The sequence below is a fragment of the Peromyscus maniculatus genome, chromosome 3 (assembly GCF_049852395.1).
Source record: "Peromyscus maniculatus bairdii isolate BWxNUB_F1_BW_parent chromosome 3, HU_Pman_BW_mat_3.1, whole genome shotgun sequence".
NCBI classification, from domain to species: domain Eukaryota; kingdom Metazoa; phylum Chordata; class Mammalia; order Rodentia; family Cricetidae; genus Peromyscus; species Peromyscus maniculatus.
Genome location: NC_134854.1, coordinates 56,642,682 through 56,666,813, shown reverse-complemented (window position 1 = coordinate 56,666,813; position 24,132 = coordinate 56,642,682). Strand labels below are relative to the sequence as shown.

Genomic DNA, 24,132 nt, shown 5'->3' with positions numbered 1-24,132 from the left:
TTCATCAGGTTGGGCTGGCTGTCACATTCCTAGACAACTGCATTCCTAAGTCCCAAAGTCCATATTCCACCAAACAAAGCAAGGTCAGGCCTATCACAGCAATATCAGTCCTGGGTACCAACTTCTGTCTTAGTTAAGGTTTCTTTTGCTGTGAAGAGACACCATGACCATGGCAACTCTTATATAAGAAAACATTTAACTGGGGCTGGCTTACTGTTTCAGATGTTGTCGTAGGGTTTCCATTGCTGTGAAGAGACACCATAACCATAGCAACTTTTTACAAAGGAAAACATTTAATTGGGTGTCTTACACTTTCAGAGGTTTAGTCTGTTATCATTATGGCAGGACATGGCGGCCAGCCGACAGACATGGTGCTGGAGAAGGAGCTGAGAGTTTATAATCTTGATATGCAGGCAACAGGAAGTGAACTGAACTAGGCATAATTTTAGCATAGGAGATCTCAAAGCCCGCCCCATAGTGACACACTTCCTCAAATAAGGCCATGCATACTTCAACAAAGCCATATCTCCTAATAGCACTACTCCCTATGAGCTTATGGGGGCTAATTATGTTCAAACTACCACATTCCACTCCCTGGCACCCAGAAGCTTATAACCATATTATAATCCAAAATGCATTTGGTCCAATTTCAAAAGTCTCCATAGTCTATCACAGTCCCAACAGTGTTTTAAAGTCTAAAGTTCAAAGTTTCTTCTGAGATTATTAGCTGTAATCCCCTATAAAATTAAAATAAAAAAGCGATCACATACTTCCAACATAAAATGGCACAGGATGTACATTACAATTCCAAAACATAGGGAAGGGAGCATAGTGGGAAAATATTGGACCAAGGCAAGACAGAAAAGCAGCTGGTCTAATTCTAAACTCTGCAGCTCCATGTCTGATGTCAAAACTCTCTTCAGATCTCTAACTCCTTTCAGTTTTGTTGACTGCAACACACTTCTTTCTCTTGGGCTGGTTCCTTTCCCTGTTAGCAGCTTTCCTTGGCAGGTATCCCATGGCTCTGGCATCTCTAATATCTTGGGTTCTCTAAGGCAATTCAGGCTTCACCTTCACATCTTCATGCAATGGCCTCTCTAGGCCTCTGTGCAGAGACACCCCTTCCACGTGCTTTGCCTCAGTGGCTTTCCTTAGTCATGGAGGAAGATTCCATAGCCCCTTTCTTCTGTCCTTGACTCTACAGCCAGAACCATGAAGCCAAAGCTGCCATGTTCTATTGCTTGCTGGGGCTGGAACATGGCCCTCCCTCTCATTCAATTACCTTTTCATCAGATTTCTGTTTTCCATGGTTTCCTTCACTGCCTAAGCTTGGCTGTCCTGGAACTTGCTTTGTAGATCATGCTGGGCTCAAACTCAGAGATCTGCCAGCCTCTGCCTTCCCAGTGCTGGGATTAAAGGCATGCACCACCACACCTGGCTCTAAGTTTTTCTTTAATTACGTTTTATAAGTGGAAAACTTAGCTGGATGGGATCTTTCCCTGAGGTCACCATTCCCTTTTTCCCATTTTTTAATTTGAGTTCCATTCCACTTCCTGATGCTCTTTTTCTCCTCAAATTGTACATTGTGTATTTCCCCTTGCTCAGCTTGTTCCTTTTCATTATAAATTGTTATAAGCATGAACACTAGTAACCACATGACAAAATCTATACGAGGCTGTTTTGAAATTTCCTCTGCCCAGGAATTAATCCAAATCTCTTCACTTTAGCCTCAAGCAGACTCTTTGGGCAAGTGCATAAAGCAGCCACATTCTTTACCAAAATATCACAACAATGATCTCTAGGCCACATATTAATATTCTTCTCCCCTGAAACCTCTTGATCCAGGCCCCCACAGTTCATCAAATGATGCTCAGCACCACTGTCTTCCATGCTCCTACTAGGACTGATCATTAAGCAGCATTTAAAGCATTTAACTGCTTTTCTAATCCACAACACCAAGGTCCCATATTCCTTTAAACAGAAGCATTGTCAGGCCTATCACAGCATACCCCCGTCCCTGGTACCAACTTCTGTCTTAGTTAGGGTTTCTATTGCTATCAATGGATACCATGACCACAGCAATTTACACAAAGGAAAACATTTAATTGGGGCTGTCTTACAGTTTCAGAGGTTTAGTGCATTATCATCATGGCAGGAGATAGTGGTATGCAGGCAGATATGGTCCTGGAAAAGGAGCTGAGAGTTAATCATATTTATCTGCAGGCAACAGGAAATGATCTGAACTAAGTGTAGCTTGTGCATGGGAGACCTCAAAGCCCACCAGCACAGTGACACACTTCCTCCAACAAGGCCACAAATACTTCAACAAGGCCACACCTCCTAATAGTATTACTCCCTATGAACCAATTACATTCAAACTACCACAGAGATTTAGTTCATTATCATCATGGTGGGAAGCGTGGTGGCATGCAGGCAGACATGGTGCTGGAGAAGTAGCAGAGTTCTATATCTAGATCAGCATGCTGCAGGAAGAGAGAGCCTGGCTTGAGCATCTGAAACCTCAAAGTCCACCCCTAGTGACACACTTGTCCCTAATGCATGAGCTATCAAATCTATGAGTCTGTGGGCACTGTTCTTATTCAAACCACCACAGGAGACATTCTAGAGCAGCACTGTATGTAGCAAAACCCATGAGACAAAAGCATTCAGAGCACATAAGAGTCCTAAGGTGGCCCAGGCTGTGTATTCGTGAATCACATCACCAGCCAACCTTAGTCCAAGTTGCTCCATGGCTAGAATTTTATTGAGAGGGACCACAGCACCCAACAGCTGGAGAAGTCTGGGCAAGTTGACTACTGCAGAAGAGTGAAAGAGCAAACTAGAATTTTGTGAGGAGGGATGGGGGCTCAGGGCAAGCCAGGGTCCTTGTTTGTTTATGTTTGTTTTTCATGAAAAACAGAGAAAGGAGATTTATCCACAATGACCACCCTGGAAAGAGGAGTAAAGGGGTCCTGTGACTGCCCCTTGCCCCAGCCTGTCTTCGGGGGTACTGATAAGAAGCTTAAGTTTAGCCAGGCAGTGGTGGCACACCCCTTTAATCCCAGCACTTGGGAGGCAGAGGCTGGCAGAAGTCTGTGAGTTCGAGGCCAGCCTGGTCTACAGAGCGAGTTCCAGGATGGGCTCCAAAGCTACACAGAGAAATCTAGTCTCAAAAAGCAAAACAAAACAAAACAAAAAAAGTTTAAGTTTAAACAGAAGGCAAGAGGTGCTAAACACTCCTGGTCAAGGTGTTGTTCTGCCCATCACAGACTAGTCATTGTCCACGCCTCAGTTTGTCCTGTGAGGTGGTCCAGTAAATTGTTAGAACTCTTCCTGGGAGGCAGTTTCCTCTAGCAGGCACCAGGGTTCCAGCTCTTTCTCCCCTCAGCATTGGATTTCTAGGGAAATTTCATTTCTTCGTGGCCAGTTGTTTCAATAGTTTGACAGCTGAAGGGAAGGACACAAATGTCCTTTAGAATACTCCTCTTCTACCAATACAGTTGCAGAAATCTGATAGACATGTATAAATGAAATCTTTATAAGTGCCAGACCTAGGAAAGGTCTCTATTTAACTATATTTAGACCATCCCAAAATTGACTGTATATTTTTTTAAAAAAGAGCATATCAATAACTCCAATAATAGCCAGGTAGTGGTGGCACATGCATTTAATCCCAGTACTTGGGAGGTAAAGGCAGGTGGATCAGGATAAGTTCAAGACCAGCCTGGTATACAGAGCAGGTTCCAGGACAGCCAAGGCTACTCAGAGAAACCCTGTCTTGAAAAACAAACAAACAAAAAAAGGGAAGATGACAACCAAAAAAAATCTCCAATAAAATAAAATTTAGAAATGTATAATACAAGATAGGCCAAAATCCTGAAACTAACCAAAGCAAAAATTAATAATTAACTTTAGGAAAATTACAAACAAAATTTGTTTCTGTAACTCTTAAGAGCACACAATTCCTATTAATATTTTACTAATATGATGAAAGCTGAACAGCTATCCAGATCATTTGATAAGGTTAAAATAATGCTGAGTTGAACAAAAAACCGAAAGTCTAATATTACTTATTAATAGAAATGTTAAAAGTTTTGAAAAACATTTGAAGTTAATTCCAGGAGTATACTAAAAGTAATTTCTAAGTAGAAAAGTAGAGATGGTTCAGTATTTGAAAAGCCAAGTTGACTTTTTCTTTTATTGAAAATGGTTTTTTTCATACAATATATTCTGATTACAGTTTCCCCTCTCCTGACTCCTCTGAGCTCCCTCCCCATCTTCCCTTCCATCTGGATTCACACTTTCCATCGCTTATTAGAAAACAAACAGGCATCTAAGGAATAATAATAAACAGAATAAGATAAAACAAAAACAAAAAAGTTCAGAATAGGAAAAAACAAACAGAAGGAAGTGAGCCAGAGAAAAAGCACAAGAAACACATGCAGATACAGACACACATGTTTGCACACACAAGAATCCCATAAGAACACAAAACTGGAAGCCATTTTATATATATGCAAAGGACCTGTAAGGTATAAAAGTGCCCTGACACAACCTGGTGAGACAAAGAACTACCTCCAAAGATGCTCTTGAGTTTGTGTTGGTCATCTAGTGCCGGGCATGTGGCCTGCCTTTTACAGTGGTTTGTTTCCCCAGTGAGATGCCCTTGGAGAAAAATGATTTTTCATTTGCAAATCATTATCAATAGGCACTAGCTTCTGGGTTATGAACGGGTATCCATCTCCACTTCTTCTTTCAGCTCTAGGGCCCCATCTGATACAGACCTGTCCAGGCCCTGTGTGTGCTGCCGTAGTCTCTGTGAGTTCATAGGTGCATTGGTCTGCTGTGGTTAGAAGGCTTTATTCCCTTGGTGTCCTCCATCCCCTTGGCTCTTACACTCTTCCTGCCTCCTCTTCTGCATGGTTTCCTGAGCCCTAAGGGTAGGGATTTAATGGAGGCATCCCATTTAGGGCTGAGTGTTCCAAGTTATCTCACTCTCTGCACATTGTTGTAGGGCCCCATTCCTGAAGATAGCACCTACACAACTCATTGAACACAGAGAAGTTGAGCTGGTGTGCCTACCTAGAGCCTTCACCCTATGGACTAAAGTTCATGGTACTTGAAAGCACTGTGCACACTACCAAAGGAGAAGGGTAAACACCGACCAGCTACCAACCCTTTGATCAACAATGGTGGCCTGCCAGCCAGACATGCTGGTGCAATAGTCACAGAAAGTTTCTTGCAGTAGCCAACCAAATCTGATTTGATTTAAGGCCCACTTCATGGGATGGAACCTATACCCACCACTGCTTGGTGGCCAAGAACCCGAGCTTAGATAGAGAAAAACCAAATACTACTGTCCTGCAAGGAACAGAGCAATAAAATGACTCCTAATGATAGTCTGCTATACTCGTAGATGGTTCCTTGCTCCACCATCATCAGAGAAACTTCCTCCTGCAGCAGATAGGAACACATAACATGGTGTTTTCTAATTTGGATGGGAGGCTGGGAGTAGAGGAGCTAAAGGTATCCTTTACACAGGGAATGGCTAGACAGGGGGCAGATGGGGGCAGGGAATGGCAGACAGGGGGCTGAAGGCTAGGACCAAATGAAACAAAGAAGGCTGATGCTCTTCGAGATGTGGGATGCCCAGGAAGAGGCTCTGCTCTGCTTGGGCAAAGATGGGACAGGCTGGAAAGCACTCACCGTGCTTGTCCATGCTTTGTGAAACGGGAAACCATTCCTTGCACAGTCTGCATGTGCTCTTTTTCCATCATGGATAAGAATGGGGTCACCTTGCTTAAATCCATGAAATATTTTCTGTCAATCCCAAAGATAATATAAGAGTGTTTTTATGAGTTACAAAATTTTATTAAAATATTTAAATTATGTCCATCCTTGTATCAAGCTCTCAAAATTAACAATAAGAACAAAGTTTCCTATCTTTAGATCCTGAATGGAGGCAAAACCCATCATCATCACCACCATCATCATCATCATCATCATCTTTACTTCTATCAGAATAATCATCACCATTTTGCTTAGTAGCTGATCTTTCATCAGTTTCAAAAAAATCATATATTTGTATATTATTATTGGGAGCTAGAGAGATTGGCCCTGTGGATAAATCTTGCTGTACAAATGTGACCACCTAAGTTCAAATCTCCAGACCATAAAAGCCGAGACATCTGTAATTTCGGTACTCCTATGGTGAGATGGGAATCAGAGCCTGGGAGAATCTGCAGAAACTAGGTGGCTTCATATACCTTGAAGTATTGTTTATTCATATTAGAAAGCAAGCATCTAAGAATTTTCAGAACAATAGCATTAATAATTGTAAAATTGAACCTTTTATTATCATTAAATGTTCGGGGTGATAGAAGTTTAAAATGGCCCTTTATAAACACGTAGAACGTCTGTTGCACACGTACAACATAGGCAGATAGACGAGAGCACACACACACACATACACACACATGCAAAGATTAGAGGAAGACAGCATTGGACAAGGGCATCTTGAGTGATGGTAATAAAAGTGACTTATAGTCTCATCCTTACAGTCATTTTATTTTTCATCCTTTCTGTATTGAATACATAACCTCTCATAATAACCAAAGATTTTTAAAGTAGGTATTAAAATAATTTTAGTATGAAACAGTCCTGGCCAAATTGTTAGCAGGTAATTTCTCACTCTGAGCATTTTTACCACAATGTTAGAGCAATTAGACAAGTACAAATTAAGTTACGGGCACTGCTAGAATCACAGGCCAATGTGAAGGTTACCATAACCTCACATAAAAAGTCTCTCTGCAAGGACACCTGTCCACCTGTCTGTTTGGTCTCAGACAGACAGCCTCTTTTTATTGATCTATGTGTCCCAATATAGTTTGTTGCAAAATAATTTGTGTAGGCTTCCTCGTTTTGTCTCTGGGAGCTTCCTGGAGCCTTCTTAGTGCCCACACAGTTTGCTACAGCATGCCTCCTCTGGTGGCAATGTCCTTTCTCGAATAATCTAACCAGTTCTTCCTGGAAGATCTTACAGCCTATGCTATTTTGGCTTGCAAACTTGTAAGTGGCACTCGAAAACTAATTCATGCATTCTGTATCAGGGAGATTTGATACTTGGTAGTGTTTAATCTTCACCCACATTACTCAATCTGACAAAAGACCAAAATAAAATTTCTGTTGCTGTTCCAGACCTGGCTTGTGGCTGCCTGCCCATACTGTAAGAGCTGGCCTTCTGATCCAGGGCATAAAACCACTGCTTGCCTCCTTAACCAGGGCACAGGTGTGTATCTGCTCACTTGGAACCATTTGTGCAGCAACCATGGCCACCTTCGTGGAGCTCAGTACCAAAGCCAAGATGCCCATCGTGGGCCTGGGCACCTGGCAGGTGAGTGTGTAAGCTTGGGACACCTGAGCCCTTCGAGGGCCATTTTGCCATTTCTTCTTCTTTGCACAGCCTCTGCACAGGGGTTTGAACTCCAGAGCCAGAACCCAGGTGGCTTTCCTTTCTCAGGGATGCTCTAGGCTTCAAAGCTTTTCGAGTGGATTTCATAGAAATGATGGTAGTTTCTATAGCAAGTATCAAATTGATGCTATATATAAAACAGAAAATGGTTTCTGGGCAATTATTCTCTTAGCAAGTTTTTCCTTGGGACTCAGCAACTTCCTGCATGTTCTAAATCTTTGCTGTTACTTCGTTTCTGTCTAGGTGGTTGAAAGAGGGGGTAAAAATTCCTGAATGACCCAGCTCCCCTTGCTGCCCATGGGGAAGGACTCCATCTGCAGCATCTGGCCTGGAGCCTGTGGGAAAGGCAGAGTCTCAGACCCCAGCTCAGGCTACTGAACTGGCCCCTACCCTTTACCAAGACTCCACCTGGTTCTGGTATACAGTAAAGGCAGTGCCCCAGAACCACAGAAAGCCTGGGCTGGCAGCACAGGTTCTGCCTGGCTATGTTAATCTCTCCTGGCAAAATGTCCTGGTACCCGTTCAAACGCCCAGTGAAGCAGATTTTGTAGCCTTTCTCGGGACAGGTCTGACACTGTTCCATCTACTAATTCTGCCTCCTTCGCCTTTCCCCTCAGTGATGACATGACAGTAGCCAGCTTGCTTACAGGAGCTGTCTTTGGTTTTCATTCCTTGAAATCGGGTGACCTTGAACTTAGAGCAATCCTCTGCCTCAGCCTCCCCACTGCTAAGATTACGGGTGGGGGCCATCATGCTAGTCAGGAGCTGGTTTTAAAGACCTTCTGCTCTCCTGTCCCTCACGGCTCATCTCCAGATGGCCTCCTGTTCCTCTTTTTCTTTTTCTACATGGTAGGACCTCTTTTTCTTTCAACACTGGGTTGAAATATTACTAGAATAGCAAGATTTGCTCCAAATCAGAAATTTTACATCATCAAAACAGCAAATAATCACCTGCAGAACTCCAGGGAATTTATTCACCTGGAAATATCAGCTGAAACGAGAACTTTCAGAATTCTAACAGCGATGTAGAGACTGTAAAGGAGTCGTTTTCAGGAGGAGCTGGGGCTGTTGGCGAGGACCATGTGCTCATCAATGTGTGTGAGGAGAGTGGAGCTTGGGCCTGGCCCCCAGTGCCTCAGAGTGGCTGCCAGCAATTCCTTGTCTCCATGATGGTGTAGCTGTGGATCTCTGCTGTATATGCTTCTCTACGTTTGATGACTACAGAAAGAATTTCTAGACTTCATGAGAGATAGCTTTTTTTTTGTCTGAGTTTCTTTTGTTGTTTTGAGGCAGGGTCTCACAGAGCTCAGGCTGGTTTCCAACTCATGATGTGGCTGAGACTGGCCTTGAACTTTCCATCTTCCAACCTTCCACGGGCTAATATCATTCATAACCATGAGCCAACACACATTGTATTTGGAAGTACTGGGGTTGGTGTGTGTGTGTGTGTGTGTGTGTGTGTGTGTGTGTGTGTGTGTGTGATGTACCACACACAGGCAGGCCTCAAATTTGTGCTCTTCTTGTCTCTGCCTCCTTTGAGCTGAGACTCAGGCATGTACCACTATACTCTGCCTAGAGTTTGTATTTTTCCAGCTATCTATCAGGATGTTAGGTGAGATCAGACCATGGTATTCACATGATCTTTTCTCTTGTTCTAGTTTCTTCTTTTTTAATCCATGAAATCCATGTCCGTTTTCAAATCTTTCTACTCTTTCTTTTTCTGAAACAGTGATTCTCCAATGGATTGTACCTCCTGAATCTTACTGTCAGCTGATATTTCTCTTTTTTCTTTTTTTTTTTTATTTTTTATTTTTTATTATTATTTTTTTTTTTTGGTGACAGGGTTTCTCTATGTAGTTTTGGTGCCTGTCCTGGATCTCACTCTGTAGAACAGGCTGACCTCAAACTCACAGAGATCTGCCTGGCTCTGCCTCCCAAGTGCTGGGATTAAAGGCGTGTGCCACCACCACCCGGCTTACTATCAGGTGATATAATAAAATCTTTACAGCAAGCAAGCAATGTAAGGCACCACTGTTACTTTTGTCAGTGGGTTTAGAGAGATTGAGAAATCTGTTCAGTCTCATACTGATACATGGTAGAGTTCAGATTTAGCCTGTGATGATCATTTTGAGGTCCTTATAACTGCCTGGGGTCTGAAAATTCCTCTTTGTCACTTCAGAGTTAGGAAGTTGCAATGGGAGCCACCTGTCACTCTCAGAAACTAGAGACCCTTCAACATCAGCCTAGATTAGAGAAAAGGAATAATTTATTAGTAGAGTGGGACATGGGGTGATAATCATCACAAATGACATTTGTACTAAGGTGCTCTGATGAAACCCCTCACTTCCTATGCTAACCTAAAAAATCAGTGAAACAAAAATTAATTCACATTTTCTTTTCCTTTGAAAGTTTTCCAAGCATATGTTTTCCTCCCCAGTGTCCACTTGGAAATGGGACCCCAGAAGGCTATAATTTTGAGAATCTGGTCCATATGGAGCCTTTAAGGAGGAGCCTCGGGTGTCTGATGGGCCTTTCTCTTGCTTTTCAGTCTCCCCCAGGCAAAGTCAAGGAAGCTGTGAAGGCCGCCATTGATGTTGGATATCGCCACATTGACTGTGCCTATCTGTACGAGAATGAGAGCGAAGTGGGAGAAGGGATTCGAGAGAAGATCCAGGAGAAGGCTGTGAAGCGGGAGGACCTCTTCATCGTCAGCAAGGTACAATGGCCCACTTGGCGAAGGCAGCTTCAAGGCAGGTGGACGATCTGGACCACACCCAGAGCTCTGTGCATCTTTCTTATGTGGCTGCATTTCTCCTAACCTCCTTCTTTCTTGATTTTTGTTATTCCTGGATGTAAATATTCACACTCCAAGTCAGCACCGGAAGAAGATGCTGCTGGCCTCCAACCCTTGCTGGTTTTCCTGTGGTGGGAATGGCTCCCGTGAGCCTCCTGGTACCCTTGGCCTCTCGGCCTTCTCTTAGTAAGATCTATCTGCTGAGTGGTAGGCAGAGGCTAGGGGTGGATTCAAGGGTGCATTTCAGAACACACTGTCTAGTGCTGTGTTTAACAGCTCTGGCCCTGAGGGTTTTTTTCAAATCTGGACATTTTGAAAATGGTGGGAGCTTATATTTATTGTTAAACAGGGATCTCTTTATTTCAGTTCAGTAAAAGGTGAACTGTAAAATATTATTAAAAATAAGGGAGTGGGTGTGTGAGGGGTCCTAGGCTCTGTATTGGACATAGCTCTCCCAAACAGTCTAGTTCCAGGTGCTTGGAAACTGTATCTGGTGTAATACATAGACTCACTGTGGGGAGTGGCCACATCTGGATAAACTTGTATTTCATTACTTGAGCCGGACAGGCTGAATTCAGGTTGTGGGGGTACAAAATGGGACAACTTCTCAATAGCATCAGAATGCTTGACGTTTAAGGGCTAGTCACAACGTCTGCCCTCTGGGAACTGGCAGCCAAGTTAAGGAATAACACAGGAACAAATATATTTAACCCGAGGCCAAATGTACAAAATTATTTAAGAAATAGAACACCAAGAGTATGGAAGAACACACACACATGACCTTGACCTGCTGAGTGTTGGTGGCCCACCGTGTTGCCTTTCTTTTTTTCGAGGCAGGGTTTCTCTGTGTAGTTTTTGGTGCCTGTCCTGGATCTCACTCTGTAGCCCAGGCTGGCCTCGAACTCACAAAGATCCACCTGACTCTGCTTCCAGAGTGCTGGCATTAAAGGTGTGCTCCACCACCACCCCTCCCACCCCCCAGCTGTGTTCCCTTTCTTAGCCAACTTTATTATATATGAATGGCCTGTCCTGGGCTTAGCTCAGCCGCAAATCTCAGTGCAGGGAGGGCCTGTGTGGAGTGGCCCTTTCTCTTCCCAGTCCTAACCCCACCCCACCCCCTTGTCACCTGCAGCTGTGGCCCACCTTCTTTGAGAAAAGCCTGGTGAAGAAAGCCTTTCAGAAAACCCTCACGGATCTGAAACTGGACTATCTGGACCTCTATCTAGTGCATTGGCCACAGGGATTCCAGGTTTGAGCTGCTCTTTGCCTCATCTGCAGCCACTGAGCACATGCCAGAAAATAGCAGCTGCACCTGAGCTGGGGGCAGGAGAGAGAGCCGGGGTGGGGGGATGAGTGCAGAGGAGGAGCATGGGCGCGGGGGGGGGGGGGGGGGGGGCGAGGAGCGCCAAGGTCGGAGCTGTTGCCCAGAGCAGAAGGACTCTGACCCAGAAGGGAGGTTGGATCAACATGCGGTGCTTGGGGATGGCACATGCTCAGGTCTTGCTTTAATTCTGTTTTAGAGAAACTGTGATTCTGCTCAGCCCAGATAAATATGACTGTCCTGTCCCCTTTCCATTGACTCTAGGCCCAGCGGTCCTTTCCTAGGGAATCTCATAGGATAGTCTGGCATAATGTTCTTAGGGCTCAACATTCCTGCTAGTCCAAGTGCGCTCATGGGTTGGCAGCCTGTTGATGTTGAGAGGTAGCCAACCACTGGAAAACTGCCACTCAGTGCCGGGGGCTTCCTCCTGCCTGCTCTCACGAGCTTGGAGGAAATGGAATGCTTAGCCTTTTCTCCTCAAGACCAGCTCTGGTGATGGTGGCATGCCACTCCAAATACAATCTTTCAGCAAGTTGTAACAATAGATGCTGGCTGTAGCTCTTCCCTTCCTATTTAGTGAAATTAAAATTTCCTCCAAGTTTATATTGGTCTTGGTATGTTGGGTTAATTTTCATGATAATGATGGCTTCTGCAATAGACTAATAGCAGATTGTAAAGCCAACCCAGCAGCATCAGAAGTAAAGGATTTATGTGTTGTGGTAGACGGAGCAGAGATGGTCCTTCGGCTGTCCTGAAGTGTGTTCTCCAGAGCTTGAGCAGATGCTGTGCAGGTGTGGGGTTCTTACCTCTCCATCCTGAGCCTTCTCTCCACAGGAATGGTTATCTACAAGCAGACTCCAGTGGGTTTATTGTTTTGCATTACAGGCTGGGAAGGAGTTTTTCCCCATAGATGACAAAGGCAATATTCTCACCAGTAAATACACATTCTTGGATGCTTGGGAGGTAAGTTCTGGTTTCTTTAAAGTGTGCTCAAGGAGAAAAAACTGTCAGATACCCATTGACTCCACCTGGGATGACAGCCCACGTGCCTTGTATACGATCTCATCACTGGGTTCTCCAATTCTCTCATCACCCTTTCTTCACCACCAGATGGACTGGGGTTCTGTATGACACCATTTACATTTTTCAGGATAAGACTGAGATCTAAGTGAGGCAGGAAATACAGTGCATCAAAACATGCTGTACTAGAAACAGAGGGATACACTGGGGGCTCATAATAATTGGGCAACCTGGAGTAAAAATTTAACTCCTATAAGCCTCAATGTCCTTGTTGTTTAAAAAAATCATAGTATATAATAATGATGCATATCCTTAGGGTGTGGCAAGGATTAAAATAGCTAACATACAGAAATTTAAAGAGCCCATTGGTCATTAGCTCTTGAAAGGGAAGTTGCTTCCCATGTACAGAAGATAGTCTCTCTCCCAGGAGACTGGTAAGTTGTCAGATCATAAAGAAAATGTGTGACATAATCAGGACCACGAGGTCCAGATCTGTGTGACTCAAGTCCAGGTACTGACTGTGAACATCCTGCTTGACTATGAATATACATGCAGACATCAGAGATCACACGTGGCTTGCTTTTAGATCAATTGAGGCCTTGATTTGCATAGTCATGTTAAAAATGAATGAAAGTATGATTGTTATTCTCTAATAACTTTTACCATTGTATGAGTTAGGGTTATTATTGCTTCGATGAAACACTATGACCAAAACAACTTTGGGAGGCTCACACTTCCACATCACTGTTCATCAGCAAAGGAAGTCAGGACAGGAACTCAAGCAGGGGAGGAACCTGGAGGCAGGAGCTGATGCAGAGGCCATGGATGGGTGCTGCTTACTGGCTTGCTCCTTATGGCTTGCTCAGCCTGTTTTCTTATAGAACCCAGGACCACCAGCCCAGTGAGGCACTACCCACAATGGGCTAGACCCAATCTCTTTGATCACTAATTGAGAAAATGCCTTACAGCCAGATCTTATGGAGGCATTTTCTCAACTGAGGCTTCCTCCTCTCTGATGACATTAGTTTGTATCAAGTTGACATAAAATTAGCCAGCATAACCACTATCCTCTTGCAAATGCTAAAAGGTAGGACAAAGTGAATGAACAAGTCTGAATGACTGGAGAAAACAGACTCCAAGAATTGGCATGTTGTTTGTCAGGCAGTCCTGAATTGTGTTCTGCTTCAGACTCTGGGAAACTTGCCTTCTCTGGAGAGATTGGAATTGATAAACTGAAATGAAGTGTAACTTTTCCATGGTGTGTCCCAAAGTGCTTATCTACTAGCACAGCGCTCTTGCCACTTTGAGCTTTCACTGGCTGTGGTAAGAGAAAAACCTTGTGGTAGAGAGCAAAACCTCAATGACAACTGAGGGTGAAGGCAAGGCAGGGTAGCCTTCCTGCCCCAGGGGCGAGGTTGGAAACCCTGGTGCTGAGGAATGCTGTCCTGGGGGCACACATGGCCTGCCTGCTGTTGTGAAGTTAGAGAGGCTGTGATTACCTCACAAACTGCTGAGGAAAGAGTCTTTCTCTCTGTGTGTATAGTCACTCCTAAATTGACCATGTTCCTTAAGTAATCCAATTAGACTCAATGTTTCAGGAACTAGATGGGTAGAATTCTTGCTCAGTCCATTTGTTCTTGTTACCCCATCTGGGGTGAACAAATGTTTATTCATCTGTTTCATCTCCCCAAGAAAAGTTAACACAACACCTGGAAATGTATTTAAAGGAATTAATCCTTGGCAAGTGAATCATTAAATTTGCCCTCTAGTAGCAGAACTTCTGTTGCAAGGAATATGGAGGGAAGGGGGACTGGAGGCTGGGAATTCAGTTTTGTAGAAGCTTTGGTGCTTGTAGAGCAAGCACAAGACCCTGGGCTTAAACAAACAAAACATTCTTTTAACACTTGGGTTCACATGGATGGGTCTTCAAGACTGGGTGAATTCTGGTGTTAGATGTGAAAGAAAAAATATTAACCCCAAACTACAACAATAAGAGGCTCTATAGAATTACCTCATGTGATTGTTGCTTAACAATTAATAGAATAGCTTATGCACACAGAATCAACAGTGTTGTAGTGTATACACTGAGACTCACAGGTAGCCTGATTTCATTGTTCCGTTTGCAGTGAGTTGAGGGTACTAATTAGATAAGATGTCGACTGTATATATTACTGGATTAAAAGATGGCCTCTTCAGTACCTCATAATATTTTCTTGTGTGATGTGAACACTAGTGTGTCTAAAGTTCATTCCATAGCATTTTCACTATAGCTCTTATAATGATGTCATACTAAGATGGCAATTCTGCCATAGTATCTTACATTGGGGCTAATTTACTGTCTCGCAAATAAATCCAAGAATGATTCCTAAATAAAAACCTCACATACATAACAGATATCCTACTGCTCTGATTTGATCTTTTTGATCTTGGCAGGATTGAATATGTCTGGATAGGTAGTATATGAATCCACAACCAATCCAATAGAAAATTCACTGGCCACAGTCTATAACAGAGGAGAGGAAGTGAGTCTAAAGAAGGAAAGATGGATCATACACCCAAACCAAACCTGACCCAGGTTACATAATAGCATTTGTCTTATTTCCCACTGGGAAGGTGCTGGGACCTTCAGATCATGTCAGTGCTAAACTGCCTTGTCTGGTAAAGTCTTCCCCATTCCTCATTCACCCTAGCACTTCTCATCCTGGTACATTCAGATCTGCAGAGGGCATTTTGAACATCCTAATGTCCATGCTGTATCCTAAAGGAAATCAGCAAGAAGACCTGGGTGTGGAGTCTAGACCACCCATTTTTTTAGAACCTTTAGAGGGTCCAGGATTGAGAAACAATAGACAGTGTTAGCTGAACACATCCTGCTTCTCCCTACCTCTAAGCCCTTGCTTCTCGGTTCCCCCAGTCTGTTCATGATTTTACCACCTTTCTTCATGTTATTTTTCTATACCCTGTTTGCACTCTATTCCTAATGTCTCCCCTGGGGGCCGGGTGGAGAGGGGGAATCCAGTGGATTCTTTCCTTCCCTCCTTGATTCTTGAAGCTGTATCAACTGTCAACTAAGCTGAGGTAGCCTCAGTACTGAGGCAGCTGGATCACTGAGGGGCACCCTAAAACTTTAATTAAACTGTTAGAATCTCAAGCAAGCTGGGTATGGTGGCATGCTCCTTTAATCCCAGAACTTGGGAGATGAAATTCTGTAAGTTCAAGGCCAACCTGGTTTACACAATGAGACTCTGAGGGGGGGAGGGGAGAATCTCAAGCAAAAAGCACATTGATTACTTTTACATTCTAGAAACTCCCAACAGGAATGTACAATAAATGGAATATAGATGTGTGTTCAATTTGTGACTGCTACAGGCTCTTTATAGGCAAAAAATAATAAACCCTAAGTCTTTGAAGTTGAGGTAGTTTTTGTAGGACAAGAGGTCAACAGGAAATATTTCAACCCCACTTCAGTTCTAGGCCGGGTTTGACTACCAGGGCCTGTAAATCTGCATGGCATTTCCCACTGCACACCAAATTGTTGTGAAAGATCATAGAACCTAGACCAACAGCTGGTCCTGATGGTTCAGGAATATAACCCTAGACAAGATGGAGACAGGGGCAGGAGGATCATGAGTTCAAATCCTGGCTGAAGTGCAGAGTAAGTTAGCTTAGGGTTTCTGTTGTGGGGATGAAAACATCATCAGGCCACATTCCATTGCTAAGGAAAGTTCATGGCAGGAACCTGGAGGCAAGAACTGATATACAGGCCGTGGACACTGGCTTGCTCAGGCTGCTTTGTCATGTTCTCTAGAACTACTTGCCCAGGTCTCACACCACCAATAATGAGCTGGACCCTCCCTCCCACTTCAATCAGTAATCAAGAAAATGCCCTACAGACTTGCCCATAGGCCAATCTTATGGAGGCAGTTTTTTCATTGAGTCCCTTTTCCCGAATTACTCTAGTTTGTGTCAAGTTGACACAAAACTAGCCATCACAAAGGTCAAGGCTAGTTTGGGTAGAGAGACACTATCACTGAAAGGGAAAGTATCAGCTTAGGACCCCCAAGACCAAGTTCTCATTGCCCAGAGGGACAGAGGGCAGGGAATAAGAGACAAAGGCAGGAGACAGAGGGTTTGGAAGGAGGGAATAAGGGAGAGGGGACAGGGGTATTTGTCTTGGGGGTGGGTATTGCACACACACACACACACACACACACACACACACACACACACACACACACAGGACTGCCTCTGGATAGAGAGGAGACAGATGCGGCACATAGGAAAATGGCAGTTTATAAAGGTAAAAGGGGAAACTCTGTGTTAGGATGAGGTGTTTAATTTTAATTGGGTATGTTAATTAGGTGAGCCAAAGGGGGCTTTATGATTGCTGGACTTCAATACTTTGACAGCTGGACTCTGGTGGTCAGCCTTAGGGGGAGGAAGTGGCCAAATAAGGGAATAGACAGTGGTGGCTAGCTTTAGAAAGGTAATACAATTTTTAGCAAGGAAGAGGGAAAGGAGGAGAAGGCAAGGCCTGCCAGAGCCATGCTGGCCACGCTCGAGCTGGCCAGAGGTTCCTTCAGTCTCAAAATTTAAAAATGGGCCAGCAATGTAGCTCAATGGTAGTGTCCATCTAGTATGAGAGAGGCCCTAGGTTTAATAATCCTCACTAGCAGAAAAACAACTAATTTAAAAAGATACCCATAGAAGTGATGCCATTCCACAGACTAGAGCCTCCTTCATGAATGACCCACGTTTGGATGAATAGAGAGCAGAAAGCATGCAAAGCCTTTACATATTTTACTTTTCACATTTTTTGAGCTAGGGTAATGGAACTTGAAATAGCCAGAGTGCACCATGGTCTGGACTGAAACTTGATTTTAGTGCTTTTGCTAAACTTGTAATGGTGGATTCATTGCAAGGTTACCAGTATCCTGTATCATTGTAAAGCTGAGCCAGCATCCCTGTATCCTTCTACAACCATCTAGACTGTATTCCTTACTGTGACAGGTCATGGAGGAACTGGTGGACCAGGGGCTGGTGAAAGCCCTGGGCGTCTCCAACTTCAACCACGTGCAGATTGAAAGGCTCCTGAACAAGCCTGGACTGAAACACAAGCCAGTGACCAACCAGGTCAATTCTCTTTGCTGAAGGGTCCTGCTCTGTGACTGCTTCCACACTGGGAGGCAATTTCCATACTATTTACTGAGTCTCATCTCTGAGGCCTGTGTTCAGGATGCTCGGGGAGGTGGGAGGCAGATCTCTGGTCTGGTTTGTAGCACATCTATCACTGGGTTGTATCTGGCCTGTGTGTTGATCTTTTCTTGTGCCTGGAGTTCCCTCTGAGCCACTCAGGAAGGAAGGCCCACTTCCCTAGTGACAGGTGTTTTCTCTTGCAGGTCGAGTGTCACCCATACCTCACCCAGGAGAAACTGATCCAGTACTGCCACTCAAAGGGCATCACTGTCACAGCCTACAGTCCCTTGGGCTCCCCAGAGAGACCTTGGTGAGGTTTCTGAGTGGTGGTTCTTTCTTTTATCACTCAAAAGTCATGTTTCATAATTGGTTAAGATAGCTTTGAACGTCTAAGGCACCTGAAAAAATGTGTCTATAGCAGTGTGTTTGGCCACAGGAGGGACACATATTTTGTGTGGTGGGGGAGGGGGCAGGGGAAGGAAGAGAGAGAGGAAGAGAGGGGAAAGGGAGAAAGAGAGAAGGAGAGAAAGAGGGAGAGAGGGAGAGAGAGAAGGAGAGACAGCGAGAGACAGCAAGACAGGAGAGAGAGAGAGAGAGAGAGAGAGAGAGAGAGAGAGAGAGAGAGAGAGAGAGAGAGAGAGAGAGAGAGAGAGAGAGAATGCATATCTAATCCTGGCAATGCTCCATTTCTGCCAACCAGTACCAGGATGGACTTAAGTTGGTAAAGCTCCTGATCCTATGGTGAGGTCCATGGGAAAGATAAAAAGGTTTCAGGTCCTCCTGGTTGCCTTGCAGATGGGAAAGGCTGTGATGTTCATCTTTGACACCGTCCTGGCAGTGATATTCACTGTGATTATTATTCACTCCAGCTATCTTTCTGCACTTAGGGCTAAGCCAGGGGACCCTTCACTACTAGAGGACCCCCATATTAAGGAGATTGCTGCAAAGCACAAGAAAACCCCGGCCCAGGTAAAATACTGTTGTCGTTGTTGGGTATTTTCCCTATTCTCCAGCAATGCTTCTTACTAGTCTTATGTTATGGTGTTGCCTGCTTTTAATCCCTTGGAGAAGAAATAGGAAATGTGGGTCTGTTGGGATCTCCAGGAGATACAGCTGGTCTCAGTGAAGTGAGGACTGCCTGTGGCCATCAGCTTCTTGCCAAGTCCCCAGGCAGTAGCACGAGTGCATGCCTCTGGGTTTGGGTGCTAACTGTACAGGGCCTCAGTCCTTTGTCCGCCAGTCTCCCCATTCCTGACCAGGGAAAATGTGGAATTGTTTCCAGGAACAAGGGCATGAAAGTAGAGTTGCCAAGTATTCCCTATGGTGAAATCCTTAGTTAACTTCAGCTGTCGTAGCTGAAGCTGTCGTAGCTGAGGCTGGAAGAGGCTACACACACATTTCCCTACACTAACACAGGAGAGGCTCTTGTAAGTGGACACCTGTTATCCCCTCCATGTGCACAGGTTCTGATTCGCTTCCACATCCAGAGGAATGTGGCTGTGATCCCCAAGTCTGTGACACCCTCCCGCATGCAGGAGAACATTCAGGTAAGGTCTGAGATGATCATCTGCTGTCCCTTGGTCATTAGAAGACAGGGTCCCTGTCCTTAACCACCCCTGTTTCACCAGTGTGTCCTTCCAAGGCTATTCTTGGTTGTCAACTTAACTACATCAGAATGAAGTACAGTCCAGAAATGGAGGGCACACCTGTGAGAGATTACTTTTGCTTGCCTTGAAGTGGGTGAATCTACTTTTAGTATAGACCTTTGAGACAGGAAGACACATGCCTTTGATTTGGATCTTGAGGTAGGAAGGTACTAATTGGGCCACCCTTTCTGCTGGAAGCCTATATAAGGACATGCAAGATGGAAGCCTGCTTTCTTTGTCTGCTTGCCCTCATCTTGCAGCACATCCATTCCTTCACTGGCATTGGAGCCTTCTTCTTTGGGATTCCAGCATATACTGAAGACCAGAAGAGACATCCAGCCCTGTGGACTGAGCAACTACTAGATTCTTGGACTTTCTGTTCACAGCCAGCCCCAATTAAATGTTTTCCTTATTAAGAGTAGCCATAGCCGGGTGGCAGTGGCACACGCCTTTAATCCCAGCACTTGGGAGGCAGAGCCAGGTGGATCTCTGTGAGTTCGAGGCCAGCCTGGTCTACAGAGTGAGTTCCAGGCCAGGCACCAAAAACTACACAGAGAAACCCTGTCTCAAAAACAACAACAAAAAAGAGTAGCCATGGTCATGGTGTCCCTTCACAACAATAGAACATTGACTAAGACAACAGAATCGAGATGAATCACCATTGGGCAAAGATCGGCAGGAGGCAGGGACTAGCAATTGTACCTTTTAGCACCGCAAATAACAGTGCTTACCATTGTGCACTTGGATCATGGGCCATAGACTGTCCTACCCATGCACAGACTGTTCTGGCCTGCACAACCCACCTGCTTACAGAAGAGGAATGGGCTAAATTTGAAGAAATGTCTCCTGGAAGATTACTGTCCAGTCATCCCTCAGGGATCACAGCCTCTGTCCACTAAGCATTTCTGAAAACCCAGTCTCCCTCCTTTAGAAGTACTAAACCCCATAAACAATCCAGTCTTAATTTAGAGAATAATTTGTATGTAGTGTGGACCTAATAGGAGAAACTCTAGAACCTGGGGTCTCACCAGCACTTCCCTTGCTAATGATGCTTTGGGAACTCTTGCTTCTCTAGGTGTTTGACTTCAAGTTGAGTAATGAAGAGATGGCCACCATTCTCAGCTTCAATAGGAACTGGAGGGTCTGCTCCTTGCCTATGTAAGTGGTGCTGGGTTTAGGAGGATGATCAGGAGTTTTACTAAAGTTGTACAGGGTTAGCTCAAGAGATAATAAGGCACGGGGGATGACTTTTGTCTTCTAATACTACTCTCAGGCAGTTGTGAAAAATTAAAACTTGAGGAAAGATATTGTTAGTTGGTACCTGTTTCCCAACTTTGCACATAGAGAAAAGACATGCCATTCCACTGTAGGAGACAGAAGTGCTCATCTTCTCACTTAGTCACTCAATAACTTCCTGGTAATATGCTCTGGGCCAGCCATGTTCTAGGTGTCTGTTCCTGTGGGAACTTCCTGTTCCCACAGTCTTAGATTGTATAAAGGGATAGTTAAAGCAACATCACACACATATGTCAGAGAGTAACAAGTGATATAGAAAAAAATTAAGTAGGGCAAAAGGCATGAGGATTAGTAGGTCCTGCTAGGACTGATTGATGCTTTCTTCATATGTGATGACCCAGGGGCAGTTTTGCCGATAAATAGAGTAGGATTCTTGGTTGCAGCAGGTGCAAACACACCAGGTGTGTGTGGGCTGAGGGTCGAGCACTTGAGTAGGGGGGCAATGAAGCCAGAACCAAATAGGCAAAAGCTATTGTAGGAAGAAATAAGGTTAGAGACAACCTTGGGCTAAAGGCACACAGGTGGTCCAGAGCACGGGAAGGACTTGGACTCCAGCTCCTCAGGAGCTGAGAAGCCAGGAGAGGATTTTTGTGTAGAGGTTTGCATATCTCATAGGTTGGAATGAGAAAACTGACTTTTTGCATTTAGAAATTACAGGGAGACTAGTAGAATAATCTAGGGAAGAGATTACAGTCATTGGATCTACTTCATAATGTGATAGAAGAAATTAGGAAGATTTAATACTGGATAAATAGGAAAACAGAGCAAATTGAATTTGCTATCAAAACAACAACAATAACAAAACCATCAAATGTGGGTTTTGTTGCATTGGCTTTATTTTTGCTTGACCAACTCTAGAGCACAACTGTCATTTAGGAGTAACCATGAGTTTGAGAAATGCTTATGATACCAATTGAGCATTGAATAGGGAATGCCAGATGGAGTGAATTTATGAGTGCAAGTCATAGGTTGATAATAAGCCTGGTCTTGTGGCTTCTAATCCAAGCTCTACCACTTACTCATTGGCTATGAAGCATCAGGTAGATTCAGTAACTTCACCAAATTGTTTTCTTTTATTTACAAAGTAGTGATAATAATACTAATAACAGAAAACACAGATTGAGTATTTAGGACCCTAAACCCTTTGCTTATATTCATATTTTACTTAATACAACAACCAATCTGTCAATTTCACCATGATTCCCCACTTTACAATGTGAGAATGAACCAAAACAGGATTTGTGAGGCCCTTGGCCATGTGCCAGGTTTCTAATGATCTGTCATTCTGACACTAGTCTACGGACTTGGCCACTGATTATTCTCTTGCCCTTTTCTCTCAAATATTCATCAATTTGATGGAAGGTCATAGTATGGGTCCCCTTCTGCATTCCCATGGGGTCCCATGGGGGAAGAGGCTAAGAGAGCAGAAAGGTTGCTGAGTGTATCACATAATAATGCCTATGAGATCATATTTGTGGCTTCTGTGGAACATTGACCTCTGTGTTCGTGTTGCTGCAGGGCAATTAATGCGGAGGACTACCCTTTCCATGTGAACTACTGAAGTGTCATTGCCTGATGAGAGTGTCTCATGGCTTTTCTCTTTGCTGATGTGCAAATAATTCCTCCTGAGATGTATTTAAGCCAAGACTGTTTGATGTCATATTATATCATCAAGCAGGTCTTGATGTTGGTCAAATCAAGGCATTGCTGTATTCGAATCCTCATTGTTCAACCAGAAGCAGACTACTTCATAGAAATGTGACTCAAAGAAGTAAATAATACTCTTGTATATAATTTGATGTACTTGTCAAACACCAAGAACTATGGTAATGCTGAAGGCACAAAAATGAAATAATAAAAACAAGAACACTAACCAATGTGTCCAACACAGTCTGAAGTACTTGTTGAATGAGTGCACTCACTGAGTCCAGGTCTTCCCATTCACATTTCACTTGGCAAATAATAAAGGCACAGGGAGGCCAACAACTTGCTCATAGCCACCCATGCACTAAGTGGCTAATCCAAATATCAAAGGCAGGTGCTCTCAGGGAGAGCTCAAGTCGATGTGTTGCTCTCTTCCTGCCAAGTCCTCTCCTGTTTCCTCCCTTTGTCCTTTCCTTGTGACCCTCTCAATTATTGTTGCTTCCTCAACTTGCCTTCAATGTACCAGTATGCCAGAGTCAGTGCTGGTGGTGACCAAGCCTGTGAAACCCACACAGATGCCACTGTTCATTGACAGACTTTGTAGCAACCCTGGGAGTGCAGTGGAAAACAGAAGTGAGTCTAGACATGAGAATACCATTGACCTCTGTCTTAGTTATGGTTTCTATTGCTGTGAAGAGACACCATGACCATGGCAACTCTCATACAGGAAAATGTTTAATTGGAGCTGGTTTACAGTTTTAGAGGTTTAGTCCATTATCATCATGATGACAAGCATGGCAGTGTGCAGGCAGACATGGTGCTGGAGGAGCTGAGCATTTTACAACCAGAGCAGCAGACAGCAGGAAGAGAAACTGAGTCAGTGGACCTGGCTTTAGCTGTGGAGACCTCAAAGTCCCTGCCTCCTCCAACAAAGGGACACACTCCCTCCAACAAAGCCACACCTACTCCAACAAGGCCACACCTCCTAATGGTGGCACTCTCATTGGGCCTATGAGGACCATTTTTATTCAAACCACGACACCATCAATCTGGGACATGGCTTTTTTCTATAGTATTTCTTCTTAGAAGTATTCCAATCATTCAGAAAAGTATAGAGAGGAGCATGGTGGGCATCCAGTAACCCATCTTACAAATTTTACCATGCTAATATTTTGCAATGTTTGCTCCAAATGCTTTTAAAAAGAAACTAATTCAAGGACTAAGTGCTAGCCAGTGCAGTGAAGTACTCCTCAGTACCTTTCCCCATCCCTGTTCTCCAAAGCCAATGCCTGTTCTCAGATAGCTACTCACAGTCCTGCTTTTCCTCAAATTCCCTGCCCTGCCTTCCCCATGCTGTGTATGATGGTTGGGGACAGGTGGTCACCTACATTTCCAGGCCTCCTAGTCAGATGGCTTCCTCTGTGATTGTTCAATGGGGGCCTCTGTTAGGAGGTTGAAGGTCTGCAGAAAGAGAAAGGCAGCTGTCTTCTTGAACGGTATTTCAGTAGAAGTGACATTTCCCGTGTAATCCCAGCTTGAAGCCTGCACATTGATTCTGACTCCTACCAGCGGACACCACTTCTGGGATTAGAGCATCCGCCTTCCTCCTGTATCCTGTCATCTCTAGGAGTGGTGGTCTCTACCTGCTGCTGCTCACCTTGGAATCACCTCCTACTCTTTTGCTCGATATCCCAGCTCATCCATCAAGGTTGCAGAAGGGTGGAGCTCGCTTTTGAGGCTTTGA

At 44.2% G+C, this 24,132-nt stretch overlaps 1 protein-coding gene across 2 annotated transcripts; it reads left to right on the top strand.

Annotated features, from left to right (window-relative positions):
* The first annotated feature begins 6,913 nt into the window (after positions 1-6,913).
* On the top strand, positions 6,914-22,617 carry LOC102915094 (aldose reductase-related protein 2-like). Of its 2 annotated transcripts, none has more exons than XM_006990376.4 (11): positions 6,914-7,068; positions 7,198-7,393; positions 10,020-10,187; positions 11,398-11,514; positions 12,472-12,549; positions 17,617-17,739; positions 18,006-18,112; positions 18,690-18,771; positions 19,266-19,349; positions 20,524-20,606; positions 22,263-22,617. In XM_006990376.4, the coding sequence occupies exons 1-11, from the start codon at positions 7,046-7,048 to the stop codon at positions 22,303-22,305; spliced, it is 1,104 nt and encodes a 367-aa protein (XP_006990438.3). In that variant the 5' UTR covers positions 6,914-7,045; the 3' UTR covers positions 22,306-22,617. The 2 variants fall into 2 exon arrangements, with proteins under 2 accessions (XP_006990438.3, XP_042128959.2); XM_042273025.2 differs by having other exon boundaries at positions 6,937-7,068; positions 7,282-7,393.
* Positions 22,618-24,132: the final 1,515 nt, after the last annotated feature.

Bases quoted from the DNA above. Each gene is read 5' to 3' on its own strand.
- LOC102915094 (XM_006990376.4), top strand. From the start codon at position 7,046: ATGCTATTTTGGCTTGCAAACTT. The intron at 10,188-11,397 runs GTACAATGGCCC...TGTCACCTGCAG, and splicing joins ACCTCTTCATCGTCAGCAAG to CTGTGGCCCACCTTCTTTGA. The intron at 12,550-17,616 runs GTAAGTTCTGGT...TTACTGTGACAG, and splicing joins CATTCTTGGATGCTTGGGAG to GTCATGGAGGAACTGGTGGA.